We start from the raw sequence: 13,082 nt of genomic DNA, 5'->3' as shown, positions 1-13,082 counted from the left end.
GCTTCCACCTGACGCTCCTACGATTGTCTCGTCTCTCCCGAGAACCGTTTACACTTGGTCCTAGCCAAAGGCTGGGGAGTGATCCTCTAGAACCATTTAGAGTAACGATTAAAGTGGGGGACGGGGAGGAAATAATCAGTTTAGTAAATTATACTCCTGGTTAGTAAATTAATATTATTATTATTATTATTATTTTAAGATGTAGCCATTGATTTCACATTAAAGCAGTTCAGGACATCTCGATATTTCAATTAAACACGCAATAATAAAAAGGTAATTTAGTATGCAATTTCATACATTAATAATTAGCAAAGCATTACCGAACGGCAAGGTAAAAGGCTATAGGAACATAACTAATGAACTATCAATGCCAAAGTAGACTTCACAATAAAACAAGGCTTTAATAAATGTTTTATTAAATGGCTGCAAACGAACCGTTTTGTTAACATCTAACAGGGGAGCTACCAGGCTACTGAGTTCCCATGTCGAAACGAGGACCTCGCAGGCCAGGAGCTGACAACAGCCGGGGGCCCGGGCTTCTCCAGGGGGTCACTGGACTCACCCCCAAGTGCTGCACCACCCCGGGCCCAGTCTCCGTTTCCCGCCGCTGCCCTTGAGTCTGGACGCAGCTATCACTGCGCACGGAGGCAGCGGAAGTGTGAGAAAAGGAGGAGGGACAGGCTCACAGATGGCCCGACAGTAGGTTACGGGAAGTCTAAGAGATAGTGAGCTCAAAGAGGAGGAGTTTTAAGAAAAATTCTCAGCGAAGTGTTGGGTATTGTTTCTACACACTGATCGTTCTTGATAAGTAATGATGAGATAAATAAGGATCTGCAAATGCTTGTTTGGATTGTACTGTGACCCTAGGAGACTCGAAACTCAACCGGAGGTTAGTGACAGAGCAGAGCGACTGTTTTCGGAGCAGAAATGCACAGTATACGTTAATATATATTTTTATTTTTTTATTTTTCTGAAGCTGGAAATGGGGAGGCAATCAGACAGACTCCCGCATGCGCCCGACCGGGATCCACCCGGCACGCCCACCAGGGGGCGATGCTCTGCCCATCTGGGGCGTCGCTCTGTTGTGACCAGAGCCACTCTAGCGCCTGAGGCAGAGGCCATGGAGCCATCCCCAGCGCCCGGGCCACCTTTGCTCCAATGGAGCCTCAGCTGCGGGAGGGGAAGAGAGAGACAGAGAGGAAGGAGAGGGGGAGGGGTGGAGAAGCAGATGGGCGCTTCTCCTGTGTGCCCTGGCCGGGAATCGAACCTGGGACTTCTGCATGCCAGGCCGACGTTCTACCACTGAGCCAACCGGCCAGGGTGTATACGTTAATATTTATTGTGTCCAATAGCAGTAGCACATGTTAAATTTGTTAGAGAGAGTAAATAAACATTTTTAACGAAGCAAGAGACTGCTGGTGAAAAGACTGCTTTTTTAATATATCAAAATAAAAGCCACTTTCAAACAGACAGGATAAGGTAGGAAGTCATCGATGTCTTCTCTATCAATTTACGTAAAGTGAAAGTTCAACACATTTCTAAGATCTTCCTGGATCATGCCACGCCCATTCGTAATCAACTTCTGTCAAATATATGCTGATAGGAGAAAAGGGGAGGAGACAAAGGCAGAAAAATAATAAGAGAGATTCTTAGCTGCACAGAATTTCATACTTTGCAGCTTTCACCTTTGCAAGGGCCGTTTCAGGAAAGTGAGAACCAGTTAAAGGAGAACACGCAGGCCGGCGTCAGCAGCACAGCCACTGGAGCTGAACCGATACCGAGAGGATCAGCACGGCCCCCGCGCCAGGAGGACACACGGACTCCTGACACGCTCCACGCTGTTTTCCAAATGAGTACGTAAAAACAGAAATAATTGCCAAAGATGAAATTACACAGTAGATTAAAACATCGTTCAAGGCAGACCCAAGTCTAGATAAAGTCGTGCATCTAGCAGAAACTGAGCCTGAGAATCGTGCTCAACAAGAAACCTTAACTTCCAAAAGGAAAAATCAATGATAAATAAGACCGTTTCCTCGTTCCAAGGGTTCCAACCCAGGGAGACGATTAGAGAAACCGCAGTGGAACTGTGTCAGTGCAGCGTGAGATTTTTCACGTCGCTGCTGAGGGGCTGGCCAGTCCGAGCCGGCGAGTCCGAATGCCATGTCTTCCTGTTAGCCATACGATATGACGTGAACGTTGAACACGAGAAAAATAAAACCATGCTACAAATGAACACTTCTTAGCATGATATACAATGTTCAAGTTCATTATTCATACCTATAGAATTTGAGATAATATCACTTCATAGATTTTCTACCAATGCCAACTCGTAAAGCTATAGAATGTCATTCTATTGGTGGGTCCAAGTATCAGTGCTACTTTGAAATGGAATTTCAAGTGGTACTGCTTTGCTATTAGCCTGAGAGTGGTGTCCGAATGCAGAGGAATCAGCTACACTTACACAGACAGCTACAACGGGGTTGTACTGTACACAACTACGTTCCTTCCTGACTTTTCACCAACCAAAATTCATTAGCACAGTATGAGCAGTGGTGGGATTCAAATAATTTAACGACTGGTTCTTTACCCTAATGACCGTTTTACTTTTTTTTTTTTTTTCATTTTTTCTGAAGCTGGAAACAGGGAGAAATAGTCAGACAGACTCCCGCATGCGCCCGACCGGGATCCACCCGGCACGCCCACCAGGGGCGACACTCTGCCCACCAAGGGGTGATGCTCTGCCCATCCTGGGCGTTGCCATATTGCGACCAGAGCCACTCTAGCGCCTGGGGCAGAGGCCAAGGAGCCATCCCCAGCGCCCGGGCCATCTTTGCTCCAATGGAGCCTTGGCTGCGGGAGGGGAAGAGAGAGACAGAGAGGAAAGCGCGGCGGAGGGGTGGAGAAGCAAATGGGCGCTTCTCCTGTGTGCCCTGGCCGGGAATCGAACCCGGGTCCTCCGCACGCTAGGCCGACGCTCTACCGCTGAGCCACTAATGACCGTTTTAAATATAAAAAAAGAGATTCCAAAAGGTAGTTTACTATATATTTTATGCATTGAATACTTAAATAAGAACAATAAAAGAGGTACACAAAACTAGATTATGTTATAAGAAAGAGTTTTAAAATAGAAATGAAAAAATATTAAATAATACTGGACAAAAAAAAATAAAATTCTTATTTAAGATATTTCCATATTGCTTCTTGATTGGCGTCCTCACTTGCAATTTTTTTTTTCATCTATGGACGGAATGAACGTGACTACAGGTGCTTAGAATATGCTGCTGCACAGATGAAGGTTAAAAGAGAGTAAGAAATGTAAATTTGTGATTTCCACATGGGGCAGCTGCCCAGGCACCCACCTTAGAGAGAACCCTGATGACAATGCCATTTTAACAACCATTTTGCTGAACTCAACAAAAATTAGATATCAGTTCTGCCAAACCAGCATGAACTGGCTGAATCCCACCACTGAATATGAGGAATAACAACATATCTTTCCCCAAATTATTCCAAAGCTCTCCACTATAAGACATGGCTTCAGGGAACAGCAACTCCTGTTGACACTGAGAGTTTTTGAGGCTTTTGTGCTATACAGAACATTCCTATAATTAAACATACTTCTGATGACTTAACTTGACATATTTCATAAATACGTGTCAAAACAATTATTGTCAACTACAATGCAATTATCCATATTCAATTTGATGACTCAACTGTAAAATTACTTTTTTCCTAATAAAATTTCTCCAAATGACAACAGTGAATCAGCGTTGATGAGTTGTTCAGTGTGTGCTAATTAATTACACTGGCTAAATTTAGCTCTGCACTAACAGCCTTGGGGGGGTCTGTACACATGACTCCACCTGAAGTGAAGAAATTTGTGGTTTCCCTACTTATCCTGTACTTCTAATTCCGCCCACAAGAGTGCTCAATAATACATACTGAACAACAAAACTCAACTACTCTTGGCCATCCCTACAGATAAAAGACAAGGGTACTTGACAACCTTTGTTCTTAGGTCAAGAGTAAAAGAATAGGTAGCAAGATTTTTATTGTCGACAACTAATTATAAAGACCTCCTGCCAACTCATCCTCAGGGCAAAATTGGTTTAGATCATGCATTTAATGGCAAAACAAACAAAAAAAACAACAACAAAACAAACCTAAAAAAAACCTTGGCAATTCATATACTGTGAGACCATGTCTGCATCCAGAACCTGATTTAAATGCTGACATCAGCAGGGGTCAGGGGTACACTCTACAGAGCAGGGATTTTCAGAGACCATTCTCCCAGGACATCCAGAGTTCTCTATTTGTGACTTATATGTGGTGATGATTCTTTCCCTCTGCGTCTAACAGAAACAGAGTAAAAATAAACACTAACGGGAATTTTAGGGGGAATTTGCTACAAAGAAAGCAACAGAGTAGCAATGAGGTGCACACTCCTCCTGGCTTGTGCACCACATGACTTAACGGAGACATGACTCTTAAGGCTCTGTCCAATGACAGAAGGCGAAACTTTCTGTATCTGGAGGGAGATATTTAATATTGAAGTGGGATCAGCTCAAAATAGCTCTGACGGATGTGTACTTTGGTATGAACAGGATGGCCCACAGGCCAAGTAGAAGCGCTCATTTAAGAAGTTCACGGGACACCAGTATGTGTACACAGAGTACGCGCTGGCAAAGCCCGCAGGAGAGAATGCCTGATGCAAGATATCCCGTAGACACGGGGTTGGGGAGGCATTGTATGGTCATAGACACGAGCGGCAGGGAGACTTCCCTAATGGAACTACGACTGAACGAGAATAGTTGGGAGAAGGAGGATGGCGCGGGGAGGACTGTGGAGAGCACGCCCCACCCCTCGGACTGCAGGAAACTATCACCCGACCTGTGCTAAACTATCACACTTGGGAGTCCACCATGAATTTATGACGTAATGGGCACCATCCAGGCTGGGAAAGCAGGGATGTCTAGCCCCAAGTAGATGCTCAATGTGTTCACTGAGCTGTGGGACTGAGAATCCCAGTTTCCATCTCTATCCTTATCTAAACACGGGAGACCATTTGAACACAAGAAAAAATACGGTAGTAAGGGAAAGTTCATTGGCCCAACAATAAAAAATAAAAAAAATTACCCATCACCTGGAACTGTTTTTAGAAAAGACAACGCAGAGCATAGCAGCTCGGTCAGCTCCTCTTAGTAAGCAGAGGGCTGGGCGTGTTGACCCGAGAGCTCAGGGACTGACGCAGAACGCGCATGCTCCGCGCGGCCCCGGCGCCCCAGCGCCCCCACGGCCTCGCCCGGAGGAGTTACCTGCTCTCCAGTGGTACATTACTGCCAAGGACCCAGCTGTCCTGCAGCTGGACGGACTCGGGTGTGGTTTGCAGCTCGGCGGGCAAGGCAGCCGGCGGGGCCGGACTCTGGTTCCTCCTGCTCGTCAGGGAGTTTCTGTTGAGAGAGGTGATGGACGGGTGGTGCTGGGCGGAGTGCTGCTTGTGGGGCGGCGGCAGCGGCTGCAGGGCGGACTGGCCTTGGCTGTTCGCAGGTTGCTCTGAAAACGGAAAGAAAACACATTATATATATACAATACATATATGTATCTGTGCGTGTGCACGCCCAGACCTACCCACACGACCAATTTCTGGAGGAGCCAGGGCACACAAATTAGCATTAAAAACTTCCTAGAAATGCATCACCTAATGAATTTGCATATTATTCTATTAAGCGGGTGTTCGGTGACATTCTCTAAGAGCAAGTTTACCCTTGATACACAAAGTTCTAATTAATATACAACAGATGGTAAAACTGCTTTTGGTTTTAATTTGCTTCAGTTTTTTTTTTTTCATCTGGTTTTATTAACACCTACAGAAAACAGCATCTGACAGCTCCCCGAACGTGCCTTTAGATTTCAGCTTTTCTTCTTCTTTTTTTTTTTTTAACAAACCAACCCTGAAATTAAATGGGTAATTTCAGTAGAACACAAAGGTTTTCAAAATGCATATAATCCCTATAATTATTTAATGGAGTTCTTTTTTAAGCTTTATTTAACTGCAATAAATTATTACAAGCTAGCTGCTCGTCGACTACTGGAGCTCAGCGCGTTCCAAATCCGGCAGCGCGGCTCTGCGCTCCACTAAGAGATGCGAAGTATTCTTCGGCAGAAGGTCACTCTGTGAAGCAGATGTTGTTTCATGGATATTTAACAAACTGAATCACATCTGATTACAACGTCAGAAGACTCATAGACTTAATGACCGTTACATCCATTAGAACACACACAGAACAGAGTTTCCAATTTCACAGTATGCAGTATAACTACATTTTGGAGTAAGTCATAGGTGACCAGAGCGACTCATGCCTGCTGCTACGTCAGGGGTACAGAAGTTTTGTTCTAAACCAGAATCATAAAGGAGTCAGTGACTTTATAACATAAACACAATGCTTGACTGTAGCCAGGAAAGAATTCCTTAAAGCTAAGAAATCGTAAGTTAAAGTTTGCAAATCCTTAGATGAGACCTACGTTTCAATCTCATTGCCCAACTTTGGAAATGCTAGAATTTGCAAATACTACCTTCCAGCAAACAGACAGATGACCCCTTCCTTCGTTTACTGTTAAATTTATTATGGTTCCACAAGCAAAAGATGTCAATTTTTTACTAAATGCAGTTCAAAGGGCAATATAATTTTAAAGTGATGCATTAAATCATGCTATTAATATAAATATACATACTAAATGAAAATAGGAAACATAGGGACTATTATCTTTCATCTACAATATGAACTCAAGCAGTGATTAAGCCAAATAATATAGTCTGACATTGCCAGAAATGAATACATAATATATAATAGTTTGAATATATATTATCAAACCTCTTTACAGGTATAACAATTAAGATAACTCTTCCCGTAACATATAATACCGGTAATTACTGTATGTTTCTAGTGGTCTCTAATAATCTTATCATATCATTTAACTACTAATAATTTCTTCCTCTTGAAATGAGGGACAGAGATATAACCTAAATATATGAAAAAAAGAAGCTGCTTCCTTCCCAGTCTCTATTTTTGACGATCCCCGTACTAGAAACTAGAGAAATCTTCCTCAGTCCACTGCTTTGGTACTCATGAAAAATTACACGTCTAAATGTCAGTTACATTGAATTAGCCTTTGAGGGAATGGCAGGGTGAAAATAGCATGCAGTTTTAATGGTGTTAGAGAAAAATAAAACTAACAGTTTAAAATTTATAGAAGAGTTATTGTTCAGGTACATGCAGTAATTAATTTCCTTTGCCTTCCCGAGCACCAGCGCATAGGATTTAAATCTCTACGGATATCTTTAAGGAACATTTCTAGAAGCTGATTATTGGATGGTATAAAGCTATAAATACCAGGGCCTAGACTACGCTGGTGTCAATGGAATGGAGACAGAGAAATATCTCAAAGGGAAGAGTACTAAGGTTGTGCCTAAAAAGAAGAGGGTTGGGCCAGCTGACTCTATGTTTTTAAGCATGGTCCTATGAGAGTGGTATAACATAATATATAATTTAGTCTATATGTCATATAGACTATATGATAATTTAGTCTATATAATATAGGATATATAACTTATTCTATATAGCATATAGAATATATAACTGATTCCATATAATTTATATAATTTTATAGTCTATTCTATATATTGTATAGAGTCTATAGTATAGACTAATTTATTCTATATAATTTATTTTATAATTTTATATAATCTATTCTACATATTATATAGACTATATAATTATTCTATATAATTTACTTAGTATAATTCTATACATATTCTATATATATGATACACAGAATAAACTAGACTTTAAACTATGTAGAGGAAAGAGCAGCGTAGTAGAAGTCACAATACAACATTTGATTTCTAACTCTGTCGGGCATCATGACATGGAGCCTCAGTTTTCTCATCTGAAATACGGAAGTAATACTGCCCCATCTAGCTATGAGCAAGCTAAAGATTCAATGATGGGCACTCATTCATTCATTTAGATATTTGTCCATGCACTTAGCCCACAGACATTTATCAAGCCTTTCTTTATGTTTTAAGGATATACTATCAATAACAGGTGAAAGCACTGTGTAAAATGGTAAGCATTATGGATGTTAAGATCATTACTGAAAATTAAATGACCTTAAGAGAAATTATCATCACCTATTTTGATATGTTTAACTTAAGATTCATAATCTTAAAGCAAGTAAAAATATAAACAGTGGGGACAAAGCTTCCATTTAAGGTTCCAAAAATAATGAATGCTGCTGTGGCTTTCTTTAGATTCACTCCTTAATTCAGCAAGTATTTATTGAGAAGGTACAATGCACAAGGCATTGTGCAAAGATCCACGCTCTCTCCAGTGGCCTGTCCAGGTGATTTCATCACAAGGTGTTCTATCTTCTAGGACCTCATAGGATTTCACTACATGATCTGGACACCTACCAATAAAACAAATCCAAAAGAGAAAAGCTAGGGTCAATCTAAAATGTGATGGAACAGAGTAAGTGCACAGCATGAGTAGATGAGTTGAGTGGCCAGAAATTTAAGTTCTGCAGTAAGTCACAAACAGAAGCAAAGCCCATGGATTCTGATGGAGGTCAATGCTAGATCTAGAGATTCACTTACAGGACATAAAAGTCAGAATATGTGTTTATCTATACCAACTTATTCAAGATAGAGGAAGCTCATGAAGGATAACAAGATAAAATAAAATTAAAAATAGCCAAAAAAATGATAAATAGAAAACAAAGTGGAAAGATAAAGCTAGATGTGAGGTTAGTGACAAAATGCCTGCTGTATTATATATTTTTAAAGTAGGATACAAAAAATCTGGTTCTAAATTATCTAGGTGCAAAAAAAAAAAAAAAAAAAAAAAAAGAAAAGAAAGAAAGAAAAAGAAAAACATGACCAGTTACATAATGTGCAGTGTTTCAAGATCAAAAAGTTTGCTTAGAAAAGTATAACTATTACTGGTACTGAGAATAGAGAGAAAATTCTCTTTTAAGTCTTCATAGGTTCATAGGAAGAACAATGAAATATCCATGCAAAGTTTTATGACCAAGGTTCAAAACTGACAGTGAGACACAGAAAGCAGGGTGTAGACTTGGAGACCAGCCCTTAGAATCTAACGCAGGTGGGAAGATTCACACTGGACCCACCAAAACGTCAACTGTAGCCTTTGCTTTCATTAATCCATTGATACAGGCTTTGCATTGACGTGAGAAAAAATTTTAGACGTAATGACTCTGAGTTCTAGATGGAGCAAGGAGATCTCACAGAATCACCAGTTTTAGTGTCCCTGAACGTAGCTCTCAACATGTCATTTTACTCATAAAAAACTCCCAATGGCTTCCTAGCACCTATAAAGAACACAGCGAACTCTAAAGGAGAATGTTACACTTGCTCAAAGACAGCCCCAGAATCGTTTTGCAAACATTTCCCCAGGAACCCTCTTCACACGTCTCTGTTTTAGCTGAGCCCGCTGTTCCCACTAATCCCCTCACCCGCCCGCCTTGGCTGAGGTGCTGCTAACCAGAAAGATGTCTTCTGTCATCTTTCCATACCCAAATCCTATGCATTTGAAGCTCCAAGGAAGATGATGCCCCTTCTGTTCGCTTCAGGAAGAAGTCAGCTATTTCCTCCTGCGGGTTCTTTTTCTCACGGCTCTCTTCCCTTTCCCCATCTGTGTAACAACTAATCTTAGAGATCTCAGGTCCTGTTAGATTCTTCATGGGCCAGGCTCACGTCTAATTCACCTTTGAGCCCCCTACGGGATCACACAAGGATACAGACTCAATAGATGTTTGTTGAATGAAAGACAAGTTGTGAGGAAGTCAATGGGGAGAGGTTGAAGTGGTAAAACTTGGAATCTTTCTATACTGCCTTTAATTGTAAGGTAGTTGCAAACACGTCTTATTCCCCCAACTAGACTCTTAGATCCTGAAAGGTGGAGATTCTAACTCAGTCTTCTTTGATTTTTCAGTACCATCACTAAACCTTGTACTTTAAAGACAGCTAGAAATATACTGAATGATTGGTGACATGCAGGCAATAACAGTACCTTGCAGCGGGGGTGTCACCTTATCTAGGCAAGGTAGCATGTCACCCACTCCAGCAAGTGCTTTTCAGGATTATTTCTTTGGAAACGTGACAGATGTTATAATACTTAAAATTTACTTTTAAAGATGTGCAAATAATGGAAGGATTATATAAAATATATAGTGTTTTAAATATAATTATGTAAGATATGAAATTTAAAAACATATATATATAATATAAATTATCAGCTACTAAATAAAGTTATGTTTCCCTTATACTTTAAAGCTTATGATTAGAAATGCTCCAAATTCAACATTTTAGAAAATGTATACGTTTTTTATTTGAAAATATTCTTCCCTTCCTTTTTGTAGAAAATAAAAATGTTGGCACCATACTTATTAGAAAGTATGTGTCACAGCCAATCAGTGCCTCATCACTTTTCTTCTAGCTTCTTTCTTTCTGCAAGTTCCTGCTGCTCATGTAACTTTCATGACAGCCCAACAGTTACTCGTTTTTATTTGTGAAATTGAACAAACGTTATAGCAGATGATTTTAAAAACTCACATAATCTTACTAATAAGCATCAGATAGACAAGATATTGGTTATTTTGCTCAGTCCTTTACCACTCACGAGTGTCACTAAAGGCTGTCCTATCAAACCTGGTAGCTTGGGGTACTCACTTGGGCCATGGCACACACTGAGTAAGCTGTGTTGACTATCAGACCATCAAAGTGCTCTTAAATAATGAGGTAGATTCCAGTTTAAGCAACATATAAAACCCCAATTCCTAGCAAATGAAGGATATATTAACTGACATTGCAGGGGAAGAAAAAAAAAAACTTTTGACACTTTTCCTAACAATTCTGTTATGAATCAGGGAAGTGAATTATTTATTATTCATTATCACAGAAATTAAAAACACACAACTAAGACCATTATCACAGGAAGTGAGAACACACAACCAAGACGATTATTACAGGAAATGAGAACACACAATTAAGACCATTATCACAGAATTTTTTTTTTTTTCATTTTTCTGAAGCTGGAAAGAGGGAGAGACAGTCAGACAGACTCCCGCATGCGCCCGACCGGGATCCACCCAGCACGCCCACCATGGGGCGACGCTCTGCCCACCAGGGGGCGATGCTCTGCCCATCCTGGGCGTCGCCATGTCGTGACCAGAGCCACTCTAGCGCCTGAGGCAGAGGCCACAGAGCCATCCCCAGCGCCTGGGCCATCTTTGCTCCAATGGAGCCTTGGCTGCAGGAGGGGAAGAGAGAGACAGAGAGGAAAGCGTGGCGGAGGGGTGGAGAAGCAAATGGGTGCTTCTCCTGTGTGCCCTGGCCGGGAATCGAACCTGGGTCCTCCGCACACTAGGCCGACGCTCTACTGCTGAGCCAACCGGCCAGGGCCATTATCACAGAATTTAAGAACACACAATATGTCTGAATAGAAAATGTTTTTCCTTAAACAGGTAAGAAAACAATAGAGACATAGAGACAAATGACAATAAATATGGGACATGTAATTTTCACGGGATATTTATTTTTTGCGGAATATTTTCTTAAATAAGTTATCTATCTTCCCAAGCTTCATTTATTCCATAGTGCTTATTTAAAGGTAGTAAGAGATACAGTGCTTGACACATGGTAAGTGCTAAATGATACCTAAAGTCATGGTGGGGAAGGAACAACTCCCTTCAGGGCAGAACATCAGGAGGTAAAAACAAAGTCACCAAAGAGCCTGCTCAGCAACTAAGACCATTATCACAGGAAGTGAGAACATACAACTAAGACCATTATCACAGGAAGTGAACACCGACAACCAAGACCATTATCACGGGAAGTGAACACCCACAACCAAGACCATTATCACTGGAATTAAAAACATACAACTAAAACCAAAATCACAGGAAGTGAGAACACACAACTAAGACCATTATCACAGGAAGTGAACACCCACAACCAAGACCATTATCACGGGAAGTGAACACACACAATCAAGACCATTATCACAGGAAGTGAACACACACAACCAAGACCATTATCACAGGAAGTGAACACACACAGCCAAGACCATTATCACAGGAATTAAAAACATACAACTAAAACCATAATCACAGGAAGTGAGAACACCCAACTAAGACAATTATTACAGGAAATGAGAACACACAATTAAGACCATTATCACAGGATTTAAGAACACACAAAATGTCTGAAGAGAAAATGTTTTTCCTTTAACAGGTAAGAAAACAAGAATCAGAAGTGTCACAGGAATATAAAATAAACCAAATCCTTGCCAATTCCCACACAAGAGGGAATTTGATCTCACAGTCCGCAGGCTGGTTTGTCTCTTTTTCCCATCTGGTATGACCGCAGAATCATGTCAAGAAATTAAAAAAAAAAAAAAAAAAAGGAGAGAAAAGAACACCTGGTGTTTGAACATATATGGGCATATTTGCTGGTCTGAATTTTTTTAATTAAAAAGCACTGCTGGCAACTCCCAGACTGCTAGGTGCAATTCAGCGCCGGCTTGTGCGGATTTACAGCCTTGGGCTGTGGTCTTTGGGGAGCAGAGTGGAAATGGACTTTCAACAGGAAAGCTGGGAGAGAAAATAATGCCTGCTGGGGGATCAAAATATCTTTGTGTGAGCGTCGCTCTGCATCTGTGCACGTGTGCCTCTGTTCATGCGGGGGACGGAGGGGTGAGTGTGAGATGAGAGGGGAGGAGGAGAAGGAGGCTGGCACTGGCTTTGAGCTCCTGCAACTCTGTCCCACCCACTGCCTTCACTCTGCTGTCCCTGGTCTCAGCTGTGCGCCAGCTGCCTGTGTCCCCAGGGAAGAACTACTCTAATTTGGAAGGGAGAGAGAAGCTAGGGTCTGGTACCTATGCTACTTTAAAATAACTGGTTGTAGTTTGAGTCAAGTCTGCTAACAAGAAAATGGGGGGTGGGGGATGGAGAAAGGGAGTTGGAGGGAGGGCAGGAGGGGGAGACGACAGGGGAGGTAAGGA

The 13,082-nt window shown here is 41.4% G+C and overlaps 1 protein-coding gene across 8 annotated transcripts in view; it reads right to left on the bottom strand.

Moving 5' to 3' along the window:
• The window catches only part of TENM3 (teneurin transmembrane protein 3), a 615,102-nt gene that overhangs the window by 178,327 nt on the left and 423,693 nt on the right, over nt 1-13,082 (bottom strand). For all 8 annotated transcript variants that reach the window (XM_066380117.1, XM_066380120.1, XM_066380118.1 and 5 more), the window contains one exon: nt 5,316-5,553. In XM_066380117.1, coding sequence (XP_066236214.1) covers nt 5,316-5,553 — 238 coding nt within the window. The remainder of the gene's footprint in view (nt 1-5,315; nt 5,554-13,082) is intronic.

This window comes from Saccopteryx leptura, chromosome 4 (assembly GCF_036850995.1).
Source record: "Saccopteryx leptura isolate mSacLep1 chromosome 4, mSacLep1_pri_phased_curated, whole genome shotgun sequence".
NCBI classification, from domain to species: domain Eukaryota; kingdom Metazoa; phylum Chordata; class Mammalia; order Chiroptera; family Emballonuridae; genus Saccopteryx; species Saccopteryx leptura.
Note: the sequence above shows the minus strand (reverse complement) of the source record. Positions and strands in the feature narration are given on the sequence as shown.